This window comes from Impatiens glandulifera, chromosome 9, assembly GCF_907164915.1.
Source record: "Impatiens glandulifera chromosome 9, dImpGla2.1, whole genome shotgun sequence".
NCBI classification, from domain to species: domain Eukaryota; kingdom Viridiplantae; phylum Streptophyta; class Magnoliopsida; order Ericales; family Balsaminaceae; genus Impatiens; species Impatiens glandulifera.
This window is the reverse complement of record NC_061870.1, coordinates 38291243-38318731: the sequence shown is the minus strand read 5'-3', so window position 1 is coordinate 38318731 and position 27489 is coordinate 38291243. Positions and strand designations below refer to the sequence as shown.

Below are 27489 nucleotides of genomic sequence, written 5' to 3'. Positions count from 1 at the left end.
TGTCTCTTTCATCGGGAACAAACCCATTGAATCTTCATGTGTTGGAGATATCGAATTTGTTTAGGCAAACGAGAGAGTTAGTGATAACATCATTTTACGTTGATTGGATCTATATGGCTACCATTTGCAGATGTTAACATGTTAGTTATTGAGATGAAAAAATTGAGGAGATTTGATATGAGTAGGAGGGATGCCATGAAGGCTGGTGATGAATTAAATAAGCAACAATTTTCTTGAGGTTGAGATCGAGTTTTTGTCTTCACAACCCACGGGTTGCGAAGCCACCTTGAATGTCGAAAAAGGAGAGTGTTGGCAGGTGGTGGAGTATCAAGAATTGAGGTCATCAATACTAATCATATTTCGGATTTGTTGTCTAAACAAGAAGCAATTGATTATGTAGAAAATCAATTTTGGCCACATGTGGAAGACATAATCCAAGTTAGTCATATTAGAACTCTTTATCTTGAAATTAAAAATCTTGAATTGCTAGTTTAATTCAAGATGGGTCCGATGAGGAATTAGTGAATTCTAAGTCAAATTATGATGTCAATGAGAATATCTTAATATAATTTTCGACACATAATATGACATTGAATGAAAACAAATCATCTTGAGGGAAGTCTTTGAATTAGAGAATGAAGTGTGACACAATGTGTGCGAGATCCCACCATTGTCATATATTTTTCACATAAACCCATCTTCGTCAAACAACTACCAATGTTGTAACTGAAAAAATTAAATGATGTACTGCATGGTTATATGCAAAAAGAAAAACGTGTTTTGAAGTTGAGAAATGGTTATTCTAATTATATTTCATCTATGATTAGAAAGATTATATTTGAAACATTTATGGAATCAATGATGGTGTGAAGAAAGAAGTCATTAAGTCACTATTGGGACCCCTTGATATTGACATAAATTGTTTTAGTGAGATTAAAATTCGAAATATTAATTTTAGTAAATTGTAAGGGATTTATGTAATTGGCAGTTGTGTGGTTGAAAATTCTTGATTCTATAGGGGCGTCTGGTGGAGTTCTTGTTACATGGAACAAAGACATGTATGAGAAAATTGATGTTAGTTTGGGTAAATACTCGGTTAATGTTCAATAAAGAAATCGGAAGGACGAATTCCGTTAGGTAATTTTGGCGGTTTATAGGCCGGTTCTGTCATAGTTTAAAATAGATTTCTATAATGAGATGAAGAACGAGACTAGTCTTTGGAACTTACCAATTGTTTTATGGGTGATATGAACGAAATTATATCTCCGTCTGAAAGAAAATGGGCTAATAAACCTATTAGCCTAATGCATGAATTCTCATAAACAATTGAATACTTTGAACATATCGCTTTATTTTTATATATGCATGAAAAAAATGTTGTATTATGACAAGTCGTTGTCATATGTGTCACAATGAGGTGTAATTAGCGACTCAGTTAATTGTGCATTGTCAAGGGGTAGCTGATTCTTAGTTGGATAAGAAACTTGGGGACTTAAGTCTCGCATCCAATCGACGCCCAATACCATGTCGTAGCCACCTAGACGAAGGATGATCACATCATCTTTGAATGAATTCATTCGTATCTTACTTGGGATTCGCCAAAGCGATAGTTCTTCGAAAGACGTAAAACACGAGTGGTGATGGTGGTTGGCTCATCTCCTCAATGTAGTATTTGAAGTCTTTTATGAAGTATAATTGAGATTCACTAAGTGATGTCTGATTCCCTTAATAGTTTCTAGAAAGTTTGGATTGAGGTGCCTTATATGGCATACTTACCTTTTGAATTATCGTTACGATTATTTTATGGTGAACTATTTAGATAAAAAAATGAACCTTCAATTAATTATAGTAGTCGTCTAATTCTTATCACTATCATTCACATGTATTATTATAACATTTTTTTAAATTTGTTCTGAAAAAATCAGTAGAGTCGGTCAATGAATTAATCATTTTTTTTTATATTTACGAGCTCGATAATATGTTGGGTAACGTATTTATATTCTTTACTTATATTCATATTTTTATTTTTTTTATATTTTTTTATATAATAATTTATCGTTTTGTTTAAATGATATATCATTTTTAATATACACATCCTTAAAAAAAATATCCTTATTACTAATAAATTAATGGGATGGGATATTTTTATATTAACACGATATTATTGTAGAACTAAACTATTATTAATAAACTAAAAATAAATTGATAATTTTTTTATAAAAGGATTGAGAACGAGATTTGAGAAAGAGAATTAGTTCACTTAAAAATAACAATTTTTTTCAATTGTCTATGTATCTGAGAACTCATTCCCTCTCGTTTACAAATTGTGGAACTCCATTCCTATTCAAATTATTTACATATTGGGAATGAACTTGTAATCTTTTAATCTTAATCAGATAGAAAATAGATAATGCATTATAATGTCTGTGCCCTAATTCCATTTGGGCGGCAATGTGTGTGGCTGGGAGCTCAGGACACGTGCAGGAGAGAGAAAAGTCCCGTGACTGAAACAATTTCATGCGTTGTCTTTTTGCTTTTTGAGGCTTGTTGGCTGCTTTACGCAAGACTTTGCCCTTCAGACTTGTTTGGTTAGAATTTTTTTAAATATATTTTAAATTTAATTTGATATAAATAATAATAAATGGACGATGGTCTTTAGCCGGTGGATCTATTAAAGTCAGACTTGTCGAAATTAGCACAATCTAGAGACTTTTTTATTGCAATTTTATAACATTTAGTATTTTAAATAATTCCATTTTATTTTTTTTGCTAGACCTATATCTCTATAAACAAAAAATTGTCAACTTTCAAAATATACAAATTTATATTCATACAAAAAAATGGTATAAATAACTGATACCTTGTTCTCAAATATAAACACATATAATTGAGGCAGCTAAATATACAATTTTAAATTATAACCTCCTTTTATATATAGTGTAAACTGCATAAAGTAATTGAATCATGTAAATATCGGTTTTGATAGATTAAAAATGTTAGCTTTACTCTTTGTAGATCATATGGGCAAAATAATTTAGAAGAACATTTTAAGAAAAATCTTGACACCAATGTTTTTCACTTCTTTTTTTTCCATCTTTTATAAGTTTATTCTTTTGAATATTGACAATTTAAAGTTTATTTTACTTCAGAGGAATGATTCATGATATATCTCATTTTCTTTAGCCAATAAAACATCTCATCTTTAATTAATGAAGAAATTGAACAGTAAATATAATCCTTACTGAAAACCTGAAAACCTAAATGTGCTGAGGTTCATATATATGAATATATAAATAAGATGTTAGTAATTGACCTCATTTCGAGGCCAGTTAAATAAAATATATATTAAGATCAATATCTCCGTCAACAACCTCATATGACGGGCATGGTCGACATTTATCTTCACATTTATATTATCTCAAATCGTTATTTGATTTGTTTTCTATTACACAAAATTCTTGAATTGTTTTTATCAATAAAGACGAACAACTCTCCATATTGAGTCATTGTCAATCAATTAATGCTAACTAACCATTTCTATTTTTTTATTCAAGTTATTAGAATAACTAGCATGTATCCCGTGCATTTGTACGAGTAATAATATAAAAAACCGTAAAAAAAATATTACGGTAAAATTTTTATGGGCGGGTCAACCCACAATCCGACCCAAGTATCAATTTACTCTCACATATATCCAAATTAACCACAGCTCTCGACCCGACAATCCGGACACTTTAAAAATTAAGCATCATTATATATATAGATTAGTTAGTTAAAAAGTTGAACTTATATTGTTAAAATGTCACGTGTTTATCAAATTTTGGGTTAAATTTAAAATATAAAGTGTTATTAGTCTAGTTGGTTAAAATGTTGTACTTGTTTTTGTTAGGTTGTAAGTTCGAACCATACCTATAGCATTTTTAATTTTATTTTTAACCGTTTTAAGTTTATGGGCGGGTCAACCCAAATATCCATTTACTCTCACATATATCCAAATTAACCACAACTCTCGACCCGGTCCGGACACTTTAAAAATTAAGCATCATTTTATATATATATAGATTAGTTAGTTAAAAAGTTGAACTTATATTGTTAAAATGTCTCGCGTTTATCAAATTTTGGGTTGAATTTAAAATATAAAGTGTTATTAGCTTAGTTGGATAAAAGATTGTATTTGTTTTGTTAGGTTACAAGTTAAAATCATACCTATAGCATTTTTAATTTTATTTTTAACCATTTTAAGTTTATGGGCGGGTCAACCCACAATTCGACTCAAGTATCCGTTTACTCTCACATATATCCAAATTAACCACAGCTCAGCTCTCGACCCGACAATCCGGACACTTTAAAAATTAAGCATCATTATATATATATATATATAGATATATGTATTATTTTAATATTTTGTATGGTATAAATTTTGAAAAGTGTATTTTTTTAAATGATTTAAAAGGATAATATATAATGATATAAATTTTAAATAAATAAAATTTTAATATTTTGATTAATAAATTAAGTGATTTAATTGATAAAAGAGAAAAAAAAATATTATTCAGGTAGGTTGGAATTTTTTTTTAAAATAAATTTACAAATAACATACTATTTTTTTATTTATCTACTTAATTGTGTGGATAAGACAACAAATAGTGAAAATCATATATATATATATATATATATATATATATATATATATATATATATATATATATATATATATATATATTTCAATAAATATTATAATACGATTAGGGATGACAATGGAGCAGTTCGAGGCGGGGAATGCATTTACCATTTTCGTCCCGTTCGATTTTGTTTGGTTTCGGGGAATCCCTCGGGACACCGTTAATAAAATTTTAAAAATAATTTTTTTTAAAAAAAGTATACAATAAAATTATATAAACGATGTTTTTAATATAATATATATTGTAATGTATTAAAATTTTATATTATTATAAATAAACTTACCACTCTTATAAAATATAATAAATAAATAAATATATTGGTGATTTAATATATTTAATTATGTTTAAACTGTTCGGGGCGGGGGACACAAATATCATCCCCACCCCATTTCCGCTCGATTTTGGGAAAAAACGTTTCAAACGAGACAATTCAGTTCGATTTTTACAGAACGATTTTAAATTGTCATCCTTAATTACGATGTTTTAATTAGAGGTGCTTGTTAGACTCTAAGTTGGTCCATGCAATTGAAATTTCCCTAACAATACTATTAATTTCATTATTTTTAGTATGTCTTTATCAGTTTAAATTATTTGCTTATATTGTTTTTACCATTTTTAATACAGAATACAATAAAATTAATGAGTTATCATTTAGACAAGATATTAGGTTTTATGCAGGCATTGCTATAATATGTTTGTTGAGTAGTCTTTATACAATTTGTGTTGATACAAGTTAAAAAAAAATTGCTGCTTATAAATTAGTTATCACTTTTGTATGGTAGGTTTAAATACACCTTGGGTAGCTCGTATTTGTAGTGTTTTATTGTTGCAACTAACCATTCTCATTTATATTATACCCCTAAAATTTTATTAAGGATTATATCATTAGAGTGATATTTATTGTGAAATTTTGACGAATAACAAATGCATAAAGAAATAGATACATTATGAATCGATGTCTCATTTTCATGTGAATTATCGTGTGACGACAGATATTTGAAGTTTTCTTTAAATATGACTCAAATTTAGTAATAAAAAACCCTATAACTTTTTTTAGTAAGATATTAGGTTTAATTTATAATTAACTCACTTTAATAGCATAACTTAAAATATAAGTTATAACTTAAAATATAACTTGTAAAGTGGGAGAATTTAATTGACTATTAAATCACATAATTTCCATCTTATTCCTTAACTATTACATAGTTCCAATCCACAATGCTTAACCCTCCTCTTCAAACAAGAGGCTGAACAATCCTGGACAATCTCTTTGAGATCCCAGAAACCTCATCGGACTTAGCTGCCCAACGTCCATTTAGACAAGGTCCCGACAATCTTCTCTATATCTTAGCGCAAAACTCCCACTACATAGTTACGCACAAGCCCGAAATTCCTGCACAACCCAAATCTTAATTTTCATATCATTAAACTTTTTTTTTTTATTTTGATAAATTTCAATTGTGATTTTTTTTTTTCCAACAGAACTGGCACAATCTATCCGCACAACCCAACTGAAACAATTTCAAAAGGTGACTTCATTTTCATATCATAAACTTGTTTTATTTATTTATTTTGATAAATTTCAATTGTGATATTTTTTTCCCCTTTATATTGAATTTATTTGTTACAATATCTATTATTATTAATTATTAAAAATAAAAATAAATTATGTTTATTAGAAAAAATTGAAAATAAAAGTTTGATTTAAAAATTGATTAAAATCACTTTATACCTAATAAAATCTTAAATTTTCAAATAAACAAGGGGAACTATAAGATTTTACACATCAGTCCTCTAGAGAGAGGGCGAAGAACTCGAACTCCTAATTTTTTCAAGAAATTATATTCTCATCATCACCCCCCCTCTGGGAAGCGATCCTCTAAAGAAATTGGGCGAAATTGAGGCTGGAGTTCTTGCTTCCTGTGATTTCTTAGCTTCGCAAGTAACATGAGGTCATCATCTCTCTGGAGCGAGGACCCTAACGCTGCGTCAACCTCAAAACATCCGAATTCCAAACACAGGTGGAAGATCAACCCTACCTAATTCCGCTGTTTTCTCATTTAATTTTTCTTCTTCTTATTCTTAATTAAATGTATATCTCTAGTCAAGATCTAGAATTCTTCTCTTTCTTGTTATTTGTTCCCTTTGTGTATCGGAGGACGTTGAGATCGTTTCAATTATTCAGTCCCTAATGATTCGCCAGGTCTACCCTCTATATGGATCCCCAACACTTTCAATTTTAGTAACATTAATAGGTGGATTGGAATCTGCATCCAATTGCTCATTCCTGTTTAAGGTTGATTTAACAAAAAATATTTCACATTAATCCATGTCCATAAGTTAACAAGGGGAGACAATGCCACATAATCTATTTTCCTCTTTCGATCGTCTTGCTTACTCTGTTTCCATTCATGTTCTTTTGTCAGTGGCAGCAATGTCTTTCGGATGTTAGTGCAAAGGGAGGTATCGCCCAAGACAAGACTTTTGCCGAAAAAGTTATCTGTTGATACCTCTCGGTTAAAGTGTGGTGCCAAAAATGATGCAAGACGTGGTCTTCAGTCGTGGTAATTTGCTGCCTTCCTTCTGTACTGCTTGTTGTTAAGATCATATGTCTTATGACCTAGTGATAAACTGGAAGATGTTTTACTTTATAAAATTTTCACACTTTTCTGTTTTGGAACTTGAAAATCTTTCCTCTTGTATCAGGCTGGAGGCTGAGTCAATGCTGCACTTGTCGGCCAAGTATTGCCCACTATTTCCTCCTCCCAGGTCAACTATTGCTGCTGCCTTCAGTCCTGATGGGAAGTGGCTTGCATCAACACAGTAGTTTCCCTAATCCTTCTATCTATATTTTGAATGTATCTGTATGTAATTTATCAAGTTCGTTTCTGCAACTGAGGTCTATCTTATGCTTGACAGTGGTGATCATACTGTGAAGATAATTGATTACCAAACTGGGAGATGCTTAAAGGTTTTGACAGGTCACCGGAGGACACCTTGGGTGGTAAGTATGCATTTGTAGAGGGTTCCTTTTTTCATATCGCATTTAAACAGATTTCATACAATCTTACTAAGTTCAAGAATAAGCAAGTAGATATCAAGGACAATTGGATTGTTCTGCACCACTAAGATAGAGTTTGTAGGCTTTTTGGCTGCCTGTTACTTCATCTTATAAGTTGCATTCTCGTGGTTCATTTTTAACCGTGTATTCTTTTCATACCCTTCATTAGATACCATATAACTAGCCAGTTATCCCTGTTGACTTTTCTTGTTTGTTTGGTTGTCATTGCAAACTATAGCAACCCTGGAGCCTTTGTTTACTTCTTTTCTATGGATATTGTAATTAGTACTGACCAATTAATTTTGTGATGGAATTGCAGGTTAGATTTCATCCTCTATATCCTGAGATACTAGCAAGTGGAAGTTTAGATCATGAAGTTCGGATATGGAACTCGCATACTGCTGAGTGCACAGGATCACGCGATTTCTGTGAGTTTTATTTGAATTTCTCATCACAGTCATCATTGATACCGTACAAAAAGAAAAAACTTATTTATCAACTCCTTCTCCTTCATGCCAGATCGCCCTATTGCATCTATTGCTTTTCATGCTCAAGGGGATCTTCTGGCTGTAGCTTCAGGCCACAAAGTGAGGAATTTACATTGAGTGCAATGGATTAAAATCTTATTATCGGTTTTGGAATAAATGATAACTTACTCTTTGAATCCGTGTTAGCTTTATATGTGGTACTACAAGAAAGGGGACACGTCATCACCCACTATTGTATTGAAGACACGTCGATCACTAAGGGCTGTCCATTTTCATCCTCACGCGGCTCCTTTTATTTTAACTGCTGAGGTAAATCATGATTACTTTTCTTTGCACTTTCTTAAGCACAATATTTTGTATACCTTTAATCTTGTTGATCTGCAGGTCAATGATTTGGATTCATCAGATTCATCTATGTCAACAGCTACTTCTGTTGGTTATTTGAAGTATTCTCCTCCTAATGTATATCTAACAGACGCTCACTCTGGTAATTCTTCTAACTTGACAGCCTGCACCATAACTAGGGCTCGTTGGAGCTGAGATGATTTGGATCTATCCACTAGTTTGATTCTTCTAAAATTGCTTGATTTGGATTTAATCTGACATCTCCTTTGTGAAATAATATTGTTTTAACATTTAATTTGATTTATTATAAAATCTGTAGTACAAAATCACATATTTCTCAGACATTTATTTTGATTTAATATTTTCAAAATATTTTCACATCACAAAATCACCTGAAAAGTGAAATCTTAATCATAATCACACCAAACAAGGCCATAGTACTTTTCTATTTATATGTTTTCTTCAATTGCTTTAGTAGCAGAATTTGACCAAACAATTGGTTGAAGTAGTATAGTACAGTGCAGAAAGTAGAGGCTGATGCCTCCCTTTGTCTCACATATTCTACTCCATCAGGGCAGTATCAACTTCTAATGTCTCCTCTTGAATTTGGTGGGTCTGTTGCACGAAATGAGCCACTGTCAAATTCTTTGTCTGGAGAAATAGACAATGGTGTTGCGCAACCTGTAATGGACATGGACACTACTGGAGCACATGCTAAAGAGATGAGCAATCAGTTTCTTCCTTACGGTGATCCAGCCTACTGGGAGTTGCGATTCTTACATGGCTGGCTGATTGGCCAAAGTCAAGCTGGCCAAGGAACAAACCATCTTCCCATTGGTGGTCCTCATGAAAATTCATCTTCATCTGGTCAGCCTGAAAATCATGCTGCAGGCATTCCTGTAGGCATGCTATCCAACTTGGGCCAATCTAGGCTTAATGGAAGATCTGATTCAAGGCAACTTGCATCTCGTTCTGTCACAGTCTTTGAAGCTGGAACTGGTGAAACTCGTGTTTCTAATAACATCATACAGAGTGAAAGTGATGCTCAAATTTTTGTCAGCAGGATTCATTCTGAGCTTGCAACGACACTTGCAGCAGCTGCTTCTGAGTTTCCTTGTACTGTGAAACTGAGAATCTGGAATCATGACTTAAAAAATCCTTTTGCGCCTCTTGATGCTGGGAAATGCTTATTCACCATACCACATGCTGTACTTTGTAGGTATGATCTCACGCAGTATTTTTCTTCTTTCTGCCACTCCACATTCATTGTTCATGACTTAGTTAGTACTGATCAAATAAAAAAATTGATTCGCTCAATATCATTTCAATGTTCAAATTCCAGTGAGCAATATCTTTATAACAATTTTCCAGACTACCTGTTAAATTAAGAATGATGCAGATTTTATTCGGCAAAATTTTCTGAGATATGAGATTCTTTTGCAGTGAGATGGGTGCCCATTTCTCACCTTGTGGAAGATATCTAGCAGTTTGTGTTGCATGCTTGTTGCCTCATGCGGAAGTTGATCATGGACCACTTAACCAGGTCAACCAGGAAACCGGGACTCCAACATCCCCCACAAGACATCCGATTTCGGGTCATCAAGTCATGTATGAGCTTCGTATATACTCCCTCGAGAAAGCAACGTAAGCTGGAACTCAAGTTAGCATCAAATACAAATTATCTTCAGTTTCTTTTATGATTCTAATAAGGCTCTATTTGCTTGCTGTTTCGAAATGCAGTTTTGGTTCCGTACTTGTATCAAGGGCTATCAGGGCTGCTCATTGCCTAACCTCAATTCAGGTTACTACTTATGGCACTTTTTCGTGCTTGCTACCTTTAGTACTATCGTTGAGTCTGAGTGAAAATAGCTATAGCTCTCGTGCTTTCTACTTTTAGTATCGTCCTTGAGTCTGAGTGAATAGCTCATGCAGCGTGTTCCTATGTAATTCAAATTTAAAGTGAGTGTTCTATCATCTGCATTTGATTTGGGGCGGTTGTTTCCCGGTTTGCCCAGTAGTTGACCGGGAATGTGCGGGATGGTATTTGTATTCCTGAACCCGCCTCCGCTCCGAGCAGAAACAAAAACTCATAAAAATATAATATCACAAGTATATTTATTTATTCTTCATATTTTACAAGAGTTTTATGGTTATTTTCATCTGTTTTTCCATAATAATATGAATTTTTAACATACTAAACTATTTATACTAAACAAACAAATATTTAAGATAATTTTTATCATATAAAAACATTATTTTTGAGAATATTGTATAAACTGTGGATGGTAGTAAAAAAAATCCCCAGAAGTAGAACGGGATGTGGATGGTAAGTCCACTCCCTGCTCCGATCTACCCCAATGACATCCCCAATCATATGGACTATTCAACTTTAGAAGTCATACAGTGGATATACCATTCTTGGTATTTCCTGATCTGATTTATTATTTTGTAGTATATTGTGGAGAGATACTATTGGTCAAAATTTCAGAGTATCATGTTGGCTTTAGTTGTAATAAGTCATGCTAAATGTGTTGCATTTTTCTTATTTGAATGTATAAAAGATATGATACCGTACATCTGTAGTAACATTTGATAGCTAGAGAGATGCATGAAGAGATTAGATGTGTAATAATTATAGAGGTCCTTGTCATTATGCAGGGTAAAGCTCACAATTCTCCTTTTCTTCTAATGGTCAATTTGACTGATGCAACACAAGTTGTGTAATAAGCTTGAAATGATTAAACAAGTATAGAAATAAATGTTGTCCGGTTTACATTTACCTGAGGTGTTACTAGTTGGACTTGAGGCAAATAACATATATTGATATCAACTTAAATATCAATCATATTTACTTGTAGGACGTTATGGAACATTTGTTAAATCTGCACTTGGTTTTATGTTGACAGTTTTCTCCTATGTCGGAGCATCTGTTACTGGCTTATGGCCGTCGTCATAGTTCGCTTCTTAAGAGTGTTGTGATTGATGGAGAAACAACAATACCCATATACACAATTCTAGAGGTAAGCATATATTGCCCCCTTTTGTAGTACACTCACATATATTTGTCTAGTAGTTTTACTTGTTGATGTATAATATTTCATCATTTTTCAGGTGTATAGAGTTTCTGATATGAAACTCGTGAGAGTCCTTTCAAGTGCAGAGGATGAGGTTAATGTAGCTTGTTTTCATCCCTTGGTTGGTAATGGCTTTGTATATGGAACAAAGGTAACAACATATATAGACTGGCTGGTATAAAATAGGTAAAAAAATTCTTCACCATTTTTATTGATCTGCTATATAATGCAGGAAGGGAAGCTGCGCATCCTTCAATGTGAACGATCTCATAGAATAATTGATACTAGATCAAGCGATATTGATGAGAGCATGGTGGAGGTATAGCACTTTTCTGGTTAAAAGTATAGTTGATAAAAATGAGACATGATTTTGTTCTTTGCTATGAGTAAGCTTAAAGAAATTATAATCTATGCTAACTAACTGGTTTGCTCTTGCTGTCTGTTACTATAAAATCATCTGTTCTAGGGCCCAAGATATGCTCTTGAATGCTAATTAAATAGCTAAGGTATGCTCTGATGCCATGAGGTGCTAGTCTAAATTGAATGGTATGTTTCTCTTCATGTCATTTATAATACTCTACTAAAAGTCCTAAATGCTTTCTTCCAACTCACTCTGCACCTTGGTGTACTTTTTCCTGAGTTTAATAGCTAAATATGAAATTGAATTACAGTTAACACGTTCTTCTGATTTTGTATTTTCTGTCTTCAATGTTTTCAGGGGTGAGGTCAAGAACTCGTTGCAAGTGATGGGCAAATCAATCTTGGACATTGTCAAAATTAAAAATAGTGAATGAAAAAAAATCTTACAGATGGATTGCTTGGAACTTGGAAGTAAGCAATTTCATTTTAAGGGTGACCCTGCCAAGAAGAATTTAAGGAAGGGGGATGTTTTGTGACTAATATATATATATATATATACATTCTGGTGAGAGGTTATTATTTCCTTTAAGGAAGAGAGCTCCTCTTCAAGCCAGTTAGGGTTTTTAGGAAAAGGTGGAGAATGGGAGGGAAGATAGTGTTGTATAATGAATGTTTGAAATTGTAAGTTACCCTCCCCTGGTCATCCAACAATACAAATCATTTTCTTGGGTTTCAAACTTAAACTTTAGCTTTGTTTCTGAATTGCCGTTTAGTTAATGAAATTTGATTTTTTTACAAGAAAATATATTTCTAAATGAAGCTAGGGTACAAATTTTAAGACAAATTCAAGGATCATGTGCTTGGGGGTCTATATTCAATTTTTATTTTTTATCTCTATTGAAAACATGTCTTATGCTCATCATTTAAGATAATTTTATAAAACGTTAAATAAAATAATCCAATATTGAGATGATCTAAATAAACCATGATTTTCCTTTTCGCTTTCACAGAAAAACCCTAATTTGACAATATCCCGATTCCTGGTTTTTTATGAGCAAAAAAATCCAAAACAAGATTTCTAACATTTGGAAGTTTCATCATGAATATCCCAATGTAATTTTACATAATAAACGATGCATACATACGTACATACATAAACCGGTAAAAGCAAGTTAAAGAAGTTCAATTGATGTCGGAGTCGTCAAAATCGTCTTGGAAGGAATTGAAGAAATCGGAATCAGATAACTTGATGTCGACGGCGATAGATCCGTTACCGAAAATCTCAAGGTTGTCATAATCATCAACGTCCATCGTGGAATTAGGATCTTCTTCGAATTCTCCAAAGTAGTCCGCCGCCGGCAATGGCTTCATCTCTTCCTCTTTTCGCCTCTATCTATTCTCACCACCAAATCGTCTCAGTATATATATATAATATTATTAAGTTCATTTTTATGGTTAAATATTTCACAGATATTTATTTATTTATTACTATATTTGTAATTTGCTAAAAAAAATAATAATTTGATTTGTTAAAAAAAATTACAATGGCCCAGCTTTGGTTTGGTTTGGGCAATTTAAAACTCATATCACTCTACCCATATCCAAAATCAATTTAAAACTTCAAAAAGAAAATCTAAAATGAATACAAAATCAATTTTTAAGCTGACTGTTTTCGTTACATAAAAACAAAGTTACAACAATTCAATAAAGGGTTTGAATCTACATAATACAAAGACAGACATTGTTAAACATTACAGACAGACAGGTCTTGTTCATCTTCTTGAGAAAAGCTCAGCTTTGTTGAGGTAACAGTTGGATGTTGGATCCTGAAGGCAGCTGCAGATATCCCAGTTATCCTTTGGAAATGAAGCAGGCAGCGGATGATCTGGAACTACACCCACCTACAAATTTGATTCATTCAGCATTTTTATAAATTAATAATAATAATAATTTATTCGCGGATAAAATAAGAAAAAAACCTTATTAATATCGGTATGAGCAGGAGTTTCATAACGAGCAACAGTTACAGCCAAGCCAGATCCATCTGAAAGCTGGAAAACCGACTGAATCTTGCTGCATATTAATAAACAAACAACATGAAAACCTTATCTAAAATTTTGTATTATTATTTAAGACATAATTTTACCCTTTCCCATAAGTAGGCTCCCCAAACAGAACCGCGCGTTTATTGTCCTTCAATGCACCAGCTAAGATTTCACTTGCACTAGCAGTTCCCTTGTTAACCTATGTTGTTTTAATACATATATACGACCCATAAAATAAAACCAACTGTCGTCAAGTTTAATGAATGGAGACAGACTCAAAAAGAAGCCTAACCAACACAACAAGTGGCTCAGTGGCAGCCAATGCATTGCTTCCATCAGTGTCGTAAATGTCACGAACACCTTTGCTATCACAAATATATACAATAACACCTTTATCCAACCTGGATCAAATTCAACTTACCCATCAGAAACAACAACAGACTGTAAGATTAAAAATTAAAATAAAAAAAAACTGCCCTTGAAACTTACCAAATTTTTGCAATCTCGATTCCTTCTGGAAAAAGACCACCACTGCAGCATCAGCATAAGTCTTTCTTTTAGTGTTAAGCACCCAAGGAAATTCTAATTGGAAGCTAGTGGAAAAGAAGCATCACCTATTATCTCGAAGGTCCAGGACAAAAGAATCAATGTTGTTCCTTCTTAGTGCTTCAATTGCTTCCTTCACAGCAACTAAATGGGGAATGTACAAAAATTAAAATACATTTTTTTGACAAAAAGATGTTAAAGAGAAAGGTTTACTGTACCCGAAGCATTTTTGTTGAATGTCGTGAGTTTGATATATCCTACTCTAGAAGAACCATTTCCTCGACCAGGAATCTCACAGAATTTGGATTGCACTGGATTCAGTGCAATCTTCTCTCTCCTAGAAAGCAATGACAACATCTATTAGAATTTGTAGATCAAATCATCAGGTGCCACAAAATGAAGTGCATTAAACATACGTTAAGGATAGTTTCTTTATTTGAGGGCCACTAGAAATAGTAAGTTCCACAACGCTACCTTCAGGCCCCCTGCGTTTCACAGCCATAATGATTAATGAGGAACATGGACAAGAAAATAGAGCAACCTATAAAACAGATTTATAGAGAACGTTGATTTCATGGAAAAACTCACTGCAAGCGATCGGCTGCATCATATATGGTCATGGAATCTGTACTATTATCATCAATATTTAGGATAACATCGCCACTTAAAATGCCAGCCTTTTTAGCAGGACCGCCAGGAGAAGTTGAAATCACTACCAGTCCAGTAGTGGAATCGTCCGCTCCAGTAGGATAACCAATAGACAGCCCTACACCCGTAAGTGCATTTTGTGTACCTGACTGCCTTCAACGAGTATGTGAAGACATTTTAGGAAAAACAAAAAAAAATACCAAACACTGCAGATCAAGAACTGCATAAAATTAAAATGGTGGGAAAGGACTGCCTTATACCCGCAAGCTTTTGAACTTCTCAGGTTCCAGGAATCTCGTGAAGGGATCATCTAGAGTTGCAAGCATCTTTTTTATGGCTATATCTGGGTGAAAATATATACTACAGTGTAAAGTACACATAATTAAAGGGTAAAAAGGTTTCTTTTGATTTGGATTTGACTTAACCAATGTAAAATGATTGCAAACAGAAGAAAAACATACAAGTCTCTTCTCTGGAGTTCATTGGTTCATTCCTTAATGCATTCTCTCTGTATTTGAACCAGTTCTGGCCATTGAAGTTTTTATCGACATATGCACGGTCAATTGTTCTCCATGCCTCCAAGAAAAGCAGATTTTCTTCGGTAAGTGACCCTGTGGAATGATAGAAAAAGTAAAATGAAATTGAAAATCTTCTTTCATTATGAGTAAAGAAACAGTCATAATACATACATGAGGGAGTCCTGTTAACAGCAAAGGAAACAGTCATGATCAGCACCATTCCCACCACAATACGAACGAAAAGAACAGGGACATGTTTATTAAAACCTTTCCAAAGAAGACCACTAGTGTCAGAGCTTCTCAAACCACAATGCGATCTAGTTCCTTTGTGAAGTCTTCTCAACGGTTGACAAGAGAACCCGCTCCTATAAACTAAAGAATAGTAAATTGAACTTGTACAAAACAGAGAAATCCTGCGCAGTCGAGTTCCCAAAGCAGTAACGGGAAGAAAATCACTTAGCCGCGCCTAAAAAGAAGAAGAAGAAGATCCAACGCACGCAATGAAATCTTCAGCTTTCTGTTTGTAAAAATTGAAAAATTGAAAAATCGAATGAGGAAATGCTACCTTATTATGATGAAGAGGAGGTATGGACGAAAATGCAGAATTGGAGCTGCAGCTTACAGCCACCAACTCCATCGCGGGGGGCATGACGTCTCGCTTTACGAATCCAGCCGGCTTTAGCTCCTTATACTCAGTCAGTCAGTCAGTCAGCCTCCCTTTTGGCGCGCTGTTTGCAGCCGCTCGATTTGGATAATTTTCTTTATGTTGCAAAACCAGAGAACCCTATTTATATAATCTAATTTTCTGAGAACGCACTCTCAAGTTTCAACTGTAACTCTTAAAATGTATATTGTTTGTATAATAATAATATATAAAATTGAACTTACTTTTGTAAAGTCATTATACATGGATATTATTATTTTGGTTATCTCATTTTTCTATCATCTGATTTTAATTTACAAATTTATAAACACCTAATACAAATTTAACATCCATACAAGTAAAGCATAAAACTTGTTTAACTCAGTACAATGCAATAAAGTTTGGGTCTAACTCTAAATCTTGGGTAAACATTTAAAATAAAATAAAAATAACATACAAGAAAACAAAATTCTTTTTGACTGTATATTAATTTTGTAATAAGATTTTATGACTTGAGTTTTGCATTTAAAGAAAATGGATGGCGTTCAAAAAGAAAATGTGGAGTTAATTTTCCACATTTTGGAATGCAGCTTTTATGCAGATAACCGGATTGGTGGGGGGTAATTACTCTTCCTCCTCATTCTCTTCCTTTAGCTTCTTCTTCTTATTCCTTTTCTGTTCATTCAGACCTATAAACCATTTAATAAACAAATGTTCATCAGTTATTATTATTGTGCAAAACAGATGTATATATGTGTATTCATTCATTCATTCATTAGACAGAAGAGTAAGTACGTTTTTTCTCCTCTTTTCTCTTTCTTTTCAAATTCTCAACGTTTCTTCGCTTTTCTGCAATTTCTTTCAGATCCATGACCTGGAGAGAAAGAGGAGATATAATACCATAATATAAGAAACTGCCTATTATTATATTAATATTATAAAGAAAAAAAGTTGGGAAATAATAGTTTATTACCTCTTTACCAGAATTCCTAAGTGCTTCCAATGGTTCCACACAATCCTGACCCATAACTAGTAGTTTTCTTTTATTGTTCTTTATCCCTCCATTATTATTGTCCTCGCGATTCTGCTTCGCTAGTTCTTCAAATTGGTTTTGAAGAAGGGGAGATACACCAGACTGCTCTCAATCAAAACATAAAACATTTCATCACCATATATATAATAAGGAAGAAAATACATGTATATTTTGTACCAATGATAATATGATCAGTCAAAAGTCAATATTTAAAAATTAGGAAGAAAGTCTACCCCGGCCAGATATCGACTTGAAAAGGATTTTGGTTGTAGTGGCTTTGAACTTAGCAAATTGAGTTCCTGCATGTTTTGTTTTGGAGGAAAATAATGTACATCACCTTTTACACTAAAGGGAAAATCCAACTTAAACCAAAGAGGATGAGATCTACCTCCTGCAACTTCTTTAGATGAATAGATGTTGCTTTCTTCTTTCTATGATTTCTCACTTTTTCATCCTCACTTTCATTGTCCTCAATTTCAAGTTCAATTGACTCTGCATTCTTCTCAAACCAAGTTTTCTTCGCTTTTTCCTGAAAAAGAAAGGGAAAAAAATAATCTCTTCTTTTTAATGGGGTGGTGGTTGGGGTTTACGACTACAAAAACTATTAAGTAAAGTAGGTATTTAATTAAATCAACTTACCTCAGATTCCTTACGGGAAATCTTGTCAACCTGACGCGCAAGAGACAACCGTTTATTGACCTCTGGCATGTATGAGACTTCTATTGGAAATCTTCTAAATGTTTCCTGGGTGTAAGAGGAATATCAATTGTCACACACATGAAATACTTTAATATTTCAGTTATTGAGTTACTTCAGTACCATATGTTTCCCATCTCATTGAAAAGTATAAGAAAATATTGGAACACTAATAATGACTTATATCTTAATGAATGTTACATGTGTTCCAATTACATGAATGCTATATCAACTCCTCAAATTTATTACTTCTACATGCCTGTGCCTCAGAGATTCAGATATATTATGTTCAATCAAGTAAGCTGACGTCAGGGTTTGACTGTACAATCATACCTTTGAAAAGGATTTGCATAGAGCAGCAAATTTAGATGCCTCTTTGGGTGAAATCAGAGCAATGCTACATCCATCTGCCAAAGCTCTAGCTGTTCTCCCACTTCTGTGGACGTACACCTGTGAAAATACAAATAAAGAGGCATGAAATGATGCACAAACAACTCCAGTAATATCTCCCATTAGTCAAGGGATAAGGAAATTGAAAGAACAAACGAGAATTTAAGTGTTCTAGATATTCACTTCTGCAGAATGCGGAAGCTGAAAATGAACAACGGTTCGGACACCGGGAATATCAAGACCTCTGGCTGCAACATCCGTAGCGATAAGTATGCCATGCTCATTTCCTCTGAAACGGTCCATTGCCTGCATCAGATGGAGAAATCTTTCAAATCTATGGAAAATCTTTACATAGTATAAGTAGGATTTAATGTTTAACTTTTTAAAGGTATCATCTAGCTCTCATTTTAACAATTGGACTAACCTCCTTCTATTCCAAGGACCAACCTGTTTAATTGAGATTTATCAAACAAAAATCTGTCTCTCCTATCTAGATTTTCTAGGTTTTTTACAAGCTAAATAAGGTAAAAGAGAACCATGACATGTTTAAGTTGACATACGGCCTAAGGTTATAGCAACATTATAATGCCTTTCATGTCTTAACCAACAGATCTATGTCAAAGATCATTCACTATATAATTATACTACCTTAGACAATCTAAGATGTTCAAAATGAAATAATGTGAACTTTCAAACAAACCTTTAGACGAGCTCTCTGTTGCATCTGAGCATGAAGTGTCAAGATATTGACACCAAGAATGCGCAGCAAATTAGAAACATGCCGTACAGCTGCAATTGAAGTGCAAAAAACAATGGTTCTCCCTTGTCCATGAATTCTTAATATATAGTATAAATAGGCATCCTTTTCTTCTTCCTTACACCTGAAATGCAAAAATGAGCATAGAGAGCTGTGTTAAACAACTTGCATGGGGTGGGAGGACATGACAGCAGATAGTGAGTTTTGGTGGAGAAAATTAAAAAACTGAGATAGCCTCAGACAGTTTTAATTCACGAGTAGAAGAAACTGAGCCACGGTGCTTCGCTGCTAGGTGAAACTCAAGATGTATTAATGAAAGAACTATGCATTTGCGTTAACAAAAGTGATGCATATAATGTGATTATACATGAGCACATGAAAGAAGACAGACAAAAAGAGTGAATACATGAATTCATACTCATATAAGAAAAGTTTGAAAAGAAAACATACTCAATAAACGACTCCTCCAGTTTGTTAGCCACGATCTGTTCATTAGTTAGATCAAAGATGGCCGCATTTGGTCTCATTCCAGCTCTCCCAGAGAGAGTTTCAATGGAATTTATCCCATCAATTTTTGTCTTATCTGATGCAATTGACCCATGCTTTAGCTTTTTACGGAAATCAGCAGACAACGCTATAGTTGCAGAAAACACAAATGTTTGCCTTTTCTTCTTCTGGAAGCTTGTAACTGTCTTACAATCTTGTCCGCTTTCAGAATGCTTTACATCTGAGACACCTATTGCAGGAAGCATATCTATAATGGACTGTAGCTCGCGAAAGTGACCATTTTCTATCATACGATCAGCCTCATCCAGCACAAAGAATGACAACGAGTGCAACTGTAAGAACAAAGGAACAGTCAAAGACAATAAGAGGATACAAGTCCTAGAGCAATAGAAGCTAAGTTATTGTGTCTCACTCTCGCCACACACAAGTGGATGTAATAAAAAAGTACTGCTTAAATATTTGGAAGTTCTAATGCATATAAAAGACAAACATTGTGCCAAAACAGGCTGATGGGAAAAGTTGTTAACTTATGTGTATAGCTAATGTAGTAAAAGAAATGTAGAATATTAAACAATTCTCCTATAAGATTAAATTAGATCAAACTAATATTGACACAAATAGTCAGTGGAATGTTGAAAGGCGAACTTCTACAGAGAGTACAACCGACTTATCCCAAAACAGAGGTTTATGGCATTTATGAGGACGTGTAGGAGAAGCCAAAATGCAGCAAGTCGTTCTGACTTACCTCAATAAGATGAATCTCTCCACGAGACATAAGCTCCCACAGCCTCCCTGGTGTTCCAACAATGACTTCGGGTCTTGATTTCAGAAGTCTTTCCTGTTTTTCTGTTGACATGCCACCTACAATGGGAACCACCCTGAAATTGGTAGCTTTAGCGACTTCCTTGAGATGATCAGTAACCTTGAAAAGAATGTAAAGATTTAGAAGGAAGAAAGAAACAGAAAGAAAAATTACATTTGTACACAAGTCAGGCACAGAAAATAAAAATAAAATGATGAATGATAGTGACAACTAAATAAATTGTTCCTAGGATTTCTCAAGAGGGCAGGATATATGGTGAGTTGGCCTGGTGGTAGCCGAGTAGGACGAGTAAACACGAGGTCGGGGTTCAAATCCCAGCCTCAGCTTATTTATGTGTTTGGATAAGCCTCCACTGGTGCAGTGGTACAACAGGCGGACATCCAGCAGGAGGCCTTGAGTTCAAGTCTCTTGATGACTGTCTTTCCTTACTTTTTCCCTTCTTTTTAAGAAAAGAAAAGAAAAAGAGGGCAGGCTATGCATGTTTTTCCTTGGAAGTCATAGAATACAAAAAATATTTATAAGCCAATCAGGCAATTAGTTGGGTCATCTGAGTTCACCGATAAACAGTAATGAGAAAGGATCCTTAAAATCTGTCTTTTTTTCATTCTTTTTTCTTTCTTCCATTATGTGAAATGTAGTTTAGTTAATGGGAGTTGAGAGGAGGGAATGAGTTCAGTTTGGACATTCAATAGCAAGAGAAAAGGGTAATCGTAAATAAGCTATGTACCAAAGTCTCTTACAATAACATAAAGAATTACAAAGCCAAGCAATTTTTTCAGGACAAATGCAATCCAATAAAACAAACCTGAAGCGCAAGCTCCCTGGTAGGAGTGATAATTAAAGCTCGCAAAACACCTTCGGATGGAATTCTTTTGACAGCATCCTCACTTTTTTCATCGATGAAATTATCAGCTTTTTCTTGTTCTTCTAAGAGCCGCTGCAAAATTGGTAAACCAAAAGCAAGTGTTTTTCCAGATCCCGTTTCCGCAGCACCAATGACATCCTGTCAGACAGATCAACAAGGATGGCTTACATATAATATGCTATGATAATACCGTGTAACATGTTCAGGAACATTACAACAACCTTTCCTTGATGGGCGGCTGCAGGAATACAAGACTTTTGAATTGGTGTTGGCTCTTTGAAACCTAGACGGTATATTGATTTCATGAGCAGGGGATGAAGTCTCAATTCATTCCATGCATAATATTCCCATTCATTGATTAATTCTTCGCCATTGTCTTTGCAATCATCATTATCTGTCAGGAGTCATTACCAATCAAAAGTAAACATTTTGTAGACCAAATGCTATCAAGAAGAAGAAGCTGACAATGACAGCAAAATCCTACCACAAAAATCCAATCCATGTTTACACAACAATAGCTAACAAGTGTGAAGAGAAAATAAGTACACTTGTCATAATGGACATTGAAAGAGGAATTGCGCTAATCTACACCGAGAATATAGAACTAACCAGCCTCGGGCTCTGTATTTTCGACGGGCCCTTTCTTTTTCTTATCTTTTCCCTTCTTATTTTTTTTCTTCTTCTTTGGCTTAATATCTCCAGCCAACTCCTCCAACTTCTCTTCATTGTCAGATTCTGTATCAGCCTCATCTCTCTTCCTTTTCTTCGACTCGAGAGCCAGATCCTTCTTTTCCTTCTTGTTCTCTCTTTTGGGAATAGGAATATTCAATCCATATTCAGATTCATCAATCTCTTCGAGTGACAGAAAGCCTGCAATTTCGTACAATTAACTTGACGTAAGAAATCATCGCTTGATTCTTATAATCCCAGTGTTCAAAGACAGACTTGCAATCTCAACGATTAAAAGATAATTAAACATGCTTAACATTATCCATGTAAATCAACTGATTGATATAAGAATGAAATTAAATAAAACTAACCTCCGTCAAATTCGTCTGAGCCAATGAAGCGATGGAAATTGTCCTCGTTGTCTTTGTCTATAGAAGAGTTCCATTTAAGAGAATCAATAAGCTTGATTTCTTCTGATTCTTTCCTGAACCGGCTTGCCTTCTTGGGCTTCTTCTGTGAAACTTGAGAAGCCATTGACACACTCAAGCTTGCTTCGTGCAGGGTTTATAAGCAGTGCCAGCCGTTAAGGGATTCCCTAGATAAAAAATATATATATATATATAAACTTTTAAATGTCAAAATAATTAATTAAGATAACAAAAACAGAGTAATTTGTTGGCTGGAATTGTTTCATCAACAAACATTATGCATTATTGTTCATGTCTATGCAAATTTATTACATTTAAAAACCATAAGCAAAACAATAAAAGCACCTGCTCATCATTGGAATAGAGAAAAAAAAGTACAATATTTTCCATGTCTCCCAAGTAAATTATCAACAAATGATCAGACAAAAGAGAGACATGAAGGTACTAAGTAGTCTAAAGCTGGATTTAGATACATAGCTTATTCTTTGAAACTATAATACCATTGCTGTCACCTAAAGCTATTCATTATTCCTTGTTATGCAACTTTCAGGGATTATAGATCTCATATAAACCAACTCTTACTCTTTAATTCTTGATTAGGAAATATAAAAAAAATAGGGAAGTATGTAACTCACAACAAGAGCTCTTGAAATATGTCCTAAGTATATTTTCCAACAACTGATTCTCATCTTGTACAAATTTTGTTTGATTTTGTGGACATTTTAAATCAACAAAAAGAAACAATATCCAGAAACAATATTGATTAAACACAATTTAGAAAATCTATAAAACAGTGAGAGAAATTCACTTAACTGTGAATCCTCTATCCTAGCACATTATTTACAATTTAACCTAGTTCCGAAATCCTAATTGTCATACTAACAATCTAACTTTAAAGCATTATCTATGCATTTTTAAACTAAACTAAACTAACAGTCTACATAAACTAAGATAATTAACATGCTAAGTCTAAATTTACTAACATTATAACCAAAAATGGCTACAGACTAACAGTTCAAAATAATAAAGATTCAAAAATCAATCCGGAAAACCAATGCATTATGTATAATGGCGCCAAAAAACTCACTCTTAAACAGATCAAATGATAGGTGAGAGTAAAAAATGGTACCTGGAGAGTGGACGGAGATTGATCCGTGCTGTCGAATTTGAAAAAATTCTTGAAGAACTGAAGCACTGAGGATTGAAGAAGAAGAAGAAGAAGAAGAACTGAAGAACGCCCTAAGATGGTTGGGATGTACTAAGAAAGAAGAAGTCTAGGTCTACTGTCTCCTTGAGCGATTATAGTTAATGAAAGGGAAAGAAATCAAAAAAAAAAGAAAAAAAAAAGTGGGCTTAGGGAGATTGGGCAGTGGGTGATGAATCTACTTGCCTGTTGGGCCTAAACTTATTTTTAAGAGGCTGGGCCTGACCGTGGTTTTACCCTCAACCCGTTTAAGAAAAAAACACAAACCGGATTAGGAGAAGGCAAAAAGGGAAAGGCAAGAATGGGCGGAGTCTTAAACGGGTGGGGATCCGGTTTAAAAAATAAAAATTGTTTGTTTATATTTTAAACCAAGAGGCTAATATTAAACAATTAATGCAACTTCAGCCACTAAAATTAACTTTTGTAAAAAATTACTTGTTAAAGTTGTAACATATTCTTTGATCTCAAATGTTAATAAGCTTTTATATTTCAGGAGCATGTTTGATTTTTGGGTTCTTAGAATTTTTTTAAATATTTTTATCTAAAATTTAATTATTACTTCATCAATTTTATAACTCTTTTTATCCATTAAAATATTTTTTATTTAATTATTTAAAATTATAAGAGAGAAAACAATTTAATTTTAAAATGTTTTGATCAAGAAACATTAAAAAAACTAGTTTTAAAAAAATTAACAAACAAGTTTTTTTTTAAACTGATAAAACCCAAAAATAAATTTAAAAAAACATTTTTTTCTTAAACAATAAAGCAATAGAATATTACAGTTACAACAAAATCAACTTTTTATATGAAAATAAAAAAAGGTCTTTATTCATTGCAAAACAGTTTTTAAACCATTTAGGGTAAAAAAAGAAAGGAAAGAAGCAGTAGTTGGTCTCCGTACAGAACAGGTTTAGCTTCTTCCAGGTACACACTTTCAAGGGTGATGAAAATTGGAGCACGACAGTTAATCTGGAAGGAGTAAAAAATATTGATTGGAAAAGGCAAAAAATTGATTGTGCCATTCTTGATGAGTATTGGCGTCTTCTTCACCCGGCCACTGGCCATACATACTCTTTCTGTACCCTCTGTAATGCCATCGCTCATCTCCAGAGCCATCGTCCTCTCTCTTCTCCCGCCATCCTTTCCTTCGTTCATGGCGACTCTCCCTTCTTTCACCACAGCTGCCAACGTTCCCCGTAAGGCACGTCTGAGAGGCGTAGTATTTGACATGGACGGAACCCTAACCGTCCCCGTCATCGATTTCCCAGCAATGTATAAGGCCGTTCTAGGTGAAGAGGAGTACTTGTCCATCAGGTCCAAGAGCCCAGCTGGTATCGACATTTTGCATCATATTGAGAATTGGAGCCCTGAGAAGCAGCGTAGAGCCTATGAAGCAATTGCTGAATTCGAGCAACGTGGACTTGAGCGCCTCCAGATTATGCCCGGTTAGACATTTTACGTTTGCTTCTTAATGCGTCATAGAAGTTATTTCTCTGATTCTGATTATTTTTCCCTTAAGTTTGCTGCAAATTGTAAGAATGCATCCAAATGTAATAGAACGTAACGTGCGTGTTTCGATCGTAGAACATATGATCACCTCGTATAAGCCATGTTCCGGTCCATCCAGTCTCCAATTTTGGTTGGTGGTCATGGTGAAACTGTTCTTGATAAAGGAATTGGGAATAGGAAGGGATTATGGTTTAAACATATAGTGGTTAAACGGATATTCTATTAGCAGATTATTTTGTTGTGAAAGCAGCTTTTTATTAACACATATGGGCTAATCTTTTAATATATTAATTTCGGTGCAGGTGCATTGGAACTGTATCAATATCTTCACTCAAGGAATATTAGGTAGTGTTCTTCTCCCTAATTCCTTAATATCCTTTTCCATTCTTAGTTCATTGTTCTCGTGATGAAAGAGCTCACTTTATACTGAATCCCCCATTTAGTATTTTCTCCGTGTGATTGGGTAACTTTGTTTTAGTGGATTCCCTTATTATTCCTTAACTTTCTGTTGAGCATGCATATTCAACTTTTTTCTGCTAGTTCCACTACACCTGTGAGTCCTAGATATCTACTGGTTTTCCCCATAAATGATTGAAGATAAGGTATTTGCTGACTTTGATGAAATATCTTCGAAGATTTGAGTGCTTAGCAAAATAATTTACAGTGAAACTAATAGAGAGACATATGTGACTTGTTGGGTTTACTAGAGTTAATTACTAATGCCTGAAGCTTAAATCTTGGCAGAAGAGGATTAATTACTCGCAATGTCAAAGAAGCAGTTGATTTGTTTCACTCAAGGTTTGGGGTAAGCTTTGAAACTTAGACACTTTGATGTGTCTCACATCATCTATGCTACTACTGTTTACAAACTGATCTTTCTTAGGTTCTATTTCTAACTGTCATCTGACCAACAAGTAAAACCATACGATATCATAAACATGATTGCACATGTATCATGTAATAGCCACATGTGTAGTATGTTGGCTATTTAATCTGAAATAGATATTCAGTTAGGATTTTATTTTCTGCTGCAATGATATATGTGAAAAACTTACTTTACATTTTTTAATATTTGGTGGTATATGCTTGTGAGAAATTTGAGAAAATAAGGAGTAAATGTAGTTTTATTGAAGTTTGTCGTGTCATTCTGAGTTTCAAAAATAAAACTGTTAAAGAAAACATATATGAGTAATATTGAAGTTTGTGAAAACACGCATCATAATTGGTATACTAGCTATATTAAATACATATATATCTTATAATCATGGGCCTCAGTGTAATTGCAAACTGTTAACAGATTACTTTTGCTCCAGCACTAAGTAGAGAATTCCGTCCATACAAGCCCGACCCGGCTCCATTGCTTCATATTTGCTCGGCATGGGAAATTCAGCCGAATGAAGTAATGATGATTGGTGACAGCCTGAAAGATGATGTGAGCTTTTCTTTTCCTCCTAGTCCTACATCATTGATTGTTTCGCTGAAATTTGATGCAAATTGACATCTCTTTACAGACATTTATCACTGAATTGAACTAACGTGTCAGTATTTTGCAGATTGCTTGTGGGAAACGAGCAGGTTCCTTTACATGTTTGCTTGATGAAACGGGGAGGTATAACTCTCCTGAATACAACGAGGTGGAATTTCAGCCAGACTACAAGGTGTCTTCTCTTGCTGAGATTTATCCCTTATTGGAAGCCAATTTTGACCTAAATCCGTGATCCCAGGCTCCCCTCCCTGGACTTTGACAGTTAAAACAGTAAAAGCAAGATAAATGGATAAGGCAGCCATTCTATTCTAGACTTCTTACTTATATATTGTATCATGTACTGCATACTTTTGGTAGTATTGTGATATTGAAATGGTTAGAGATTAGAGTGAATTCTCACTCACTCTGTCTCCTTTCTTTCAATGCTTTCTAGTCAGACACTCTGTTCTCCATTCTTGTAACTGGTGAGATACCAGATTGTTGTCTTATTTTATAAGTTGTGTTGCTTGTTTTAGGCAATTTGGTGTTAAGGTTTTCCTTCATTAGTTTTCTTTTGAGCAGACACAATCTCATTGTGATGTCAATGGATGGAGTAATAAACTCATGTTGTTAATTTTGTATTCTTATTTTCAAAAGGTAAGTTAATTATTTGTATAATAATTGGATTATTGGAAAATTAATAAAAATCTAAGCAGATATAATCTTGATA

The 27489-nt window shown here is 33.9% G+C and overlaps 4 protein-coding genes across 4 annotated transcripts; 2 read left to right on the top strand and 2 right to left on the bottom strand.

Moving 5' to 3' along the window:
• Nucleotides 1-6462: 6462 nt before the first annotated feature.
• Nucleotides 6463-12753, top strand: LOC124915680. The gene is made up of 16 exons (XM_047456443.1): nt 6463-6703; nt 7109-7246; nt 7389-7505; nt 7602-7686; nt 8063-8171; nt 8263-8330; nt 8418-8540; nt 8616-8718; nt 9150-9795; nt 10020-10220; nt 10317-10377; nt 11483-11596; nt 11688-11801; nt 11883-11969; nt 12117-12196; nt 12369-12753. Exons 1-15 carry the CDS (start codon nt 6630-6632, stop codon nt 12141-12143), a joined length of 2067 nt encoding a protein of 688 aa, XP_047312399.1. The 5' UTR covers nt 6463-6629; the 3' UTR covers nt 12144-12196; nt 12369-12753.
• An 896-nt stretch (nt 12754-13649) lies between these two features.
• Nucleotides 13650-16515, bottom strand: LOC124914050 (carboxyl-terminal-processing peptidase 2, chloroplastic). The gene is made up of 13 exons (XM_047454520.1): nt 16333-16515; nt 15939-16233; nt 15711-15860; nt 15510-15592; nt 15190-15398; nt 15018-15086; nt 14820-14938; nt 14670-14745; nt 14545-14586; nt 14348-14456; nt 14157-14254; nt 13990-14083; nt 13650-13911 (listed from the first exon to the last, which is right to left on the bottom strand). The coding sequence occupies exons 1-13, from the start codon at nt 16414-16416 to the stop codon at nt 13783-13785; spliced, it is 1557 nt and encodes a 518-aa protein (XP_047310476.1). The 5' UTR covers nt 16417-16515; the 3' UTR covers nt 13650-13782.
• Nucleotides 16516-16818: 303 nt separating this feature from the next.
• LOC124914419 (DEAD-box ATP-dependent RNA helicase 13) lies at nt 16819-23866 on the bottom strand. Its single transcript, XM_047454961.1, has 16 exons — nt 23708-23866; nt 22522-22745; nt 22091-22351; nt 21703-21875; nt 21422-21619; nt 20539-20715; nt 19737-20125; nt 19230-19410; nt 18713-18835; nt 18473-18589; nt 18083-18187; nt 17832-17972; nt 17677-17742; nt 17384-17545; nt 17206-17284; nt 16819-17099 (listed from the first exon to the last, which is right to left on the bottom strand). The coding sequence occupies exons 2-16, from the start codon at nt 22682-22684 to the stop codon at nt 17035-17037; spliced, it is 2400 nt and encodes a 799-aa protein (XP_047310917.1). The 5' UTR covers nt 22685-22745; nt 23708-23866; the 3' UTR covers nt 16819-17034.
• A 940-nt stretch (nt 23867-24806) lies between these two features.
• Nucleotides 24807-27299, top strand: LOC124914504 (haloacid dehalogenase-like hydrolase domain-containing protein At2g33255). Its single transcript, XM_047455067.1, has 5 exons — nt 24807-25230; nt 25597-25639; nt 26039-26099; nt 26592-26726; nt 26848-27299. Exons 1-5 carry the CDS (start codon nt 24813-24815, stop codon nt 27010-27012), a joined length of 822 nt encoding a protein of 273 aa, XP_047311023.1. The 5' UTR covers nt 24807-24812; the 3' UTR covers nt 27013-27299.
• Nucleotides 27300-27489: the final 190 nt, after the last annotated feature.

Coding starts and splice junctions, on each gene's coding strand:
- LOC124915680 (XM_047456443.1), top strand. CDS start 6,630: ATGAGGTCATCATCTCTCTGGAGCGAGGACCCTAACGCTGCGTCAACC. Junction 7,247..7,388: donor AGACGTGGTCTTCAGTCGTG/GTAATTTGCTGC, acceptor CTCTTGTATCAG/GCTGGAGGCTGAGTCAATGC. Junction 9,796..10,019: donor CCACATGCTGTACTTTGTAG/GTATGATCTCAC, acceptor ATTCTTTTGCAG/TGAGATGGGTGCCCATTTCT.
- LOC124914050 (XM_047454520.1), bottom strand. CDS start 16,416: ATGCCCCCCGCGATGGAGTTGGTGGCTGTAAGCTGCAGCTCCAATTCT. Junction 15,861..15,938: donor TGTTAACAGGACTCCCTCAT/GTATGTATTATG, acceptor ATCATTCCACAG/GGTCACTTACCGAAGAAAAT. Junction 15,087..15,189: donor GATGCAGCCGATCGCTTGCA/GTGAGTTTTTCC, acceptor TGTGAAACGCAG/GGGGCCTGAAGGTAGCGTTG.
- LOC124914419 (XM_047454961.1), bottom strand. CDS start 22,684: ATGGCTTCTCAAGTTTCACAGAAGAAGCCCAAGAAGGCAAGCCGGTTC. Junction 21,876..22,090: donor AAATACAGAGCCCGAGGCTG/GTTAGTTCTATA, acceptor GACTCCTGACAG/ATAATGATGATTGCAAAGAC. Junction 18,590..18,712: donor AGCTTCCGCATTCTGCAGAA/GTGAATATCTAG, acceptor GTATTTTCACAG/GTGTACGTCCACAGAAGTGG.
- LOC124914504 (XM_047455067.1), top strand. CDS start 24,813: ATGAGTATTGGCGTCTTCTTCACCCGGCCACTGGCCATACATACTCTT. Junction 25,231..25,596: donor GCGCCTCCAGATTATGCCCG/GTTAGACATTTT, acceptor ATTTCGGTGCAG/GTGCATTGGAACTGTATCAA. Junction 26,727..26,847: donor GTGACAGCCTGAAAGATGAT/GTGAGCTTTTCT, acceptor AGTATTTTGCAG/ATTGCTTGTGGGAAACGAGC.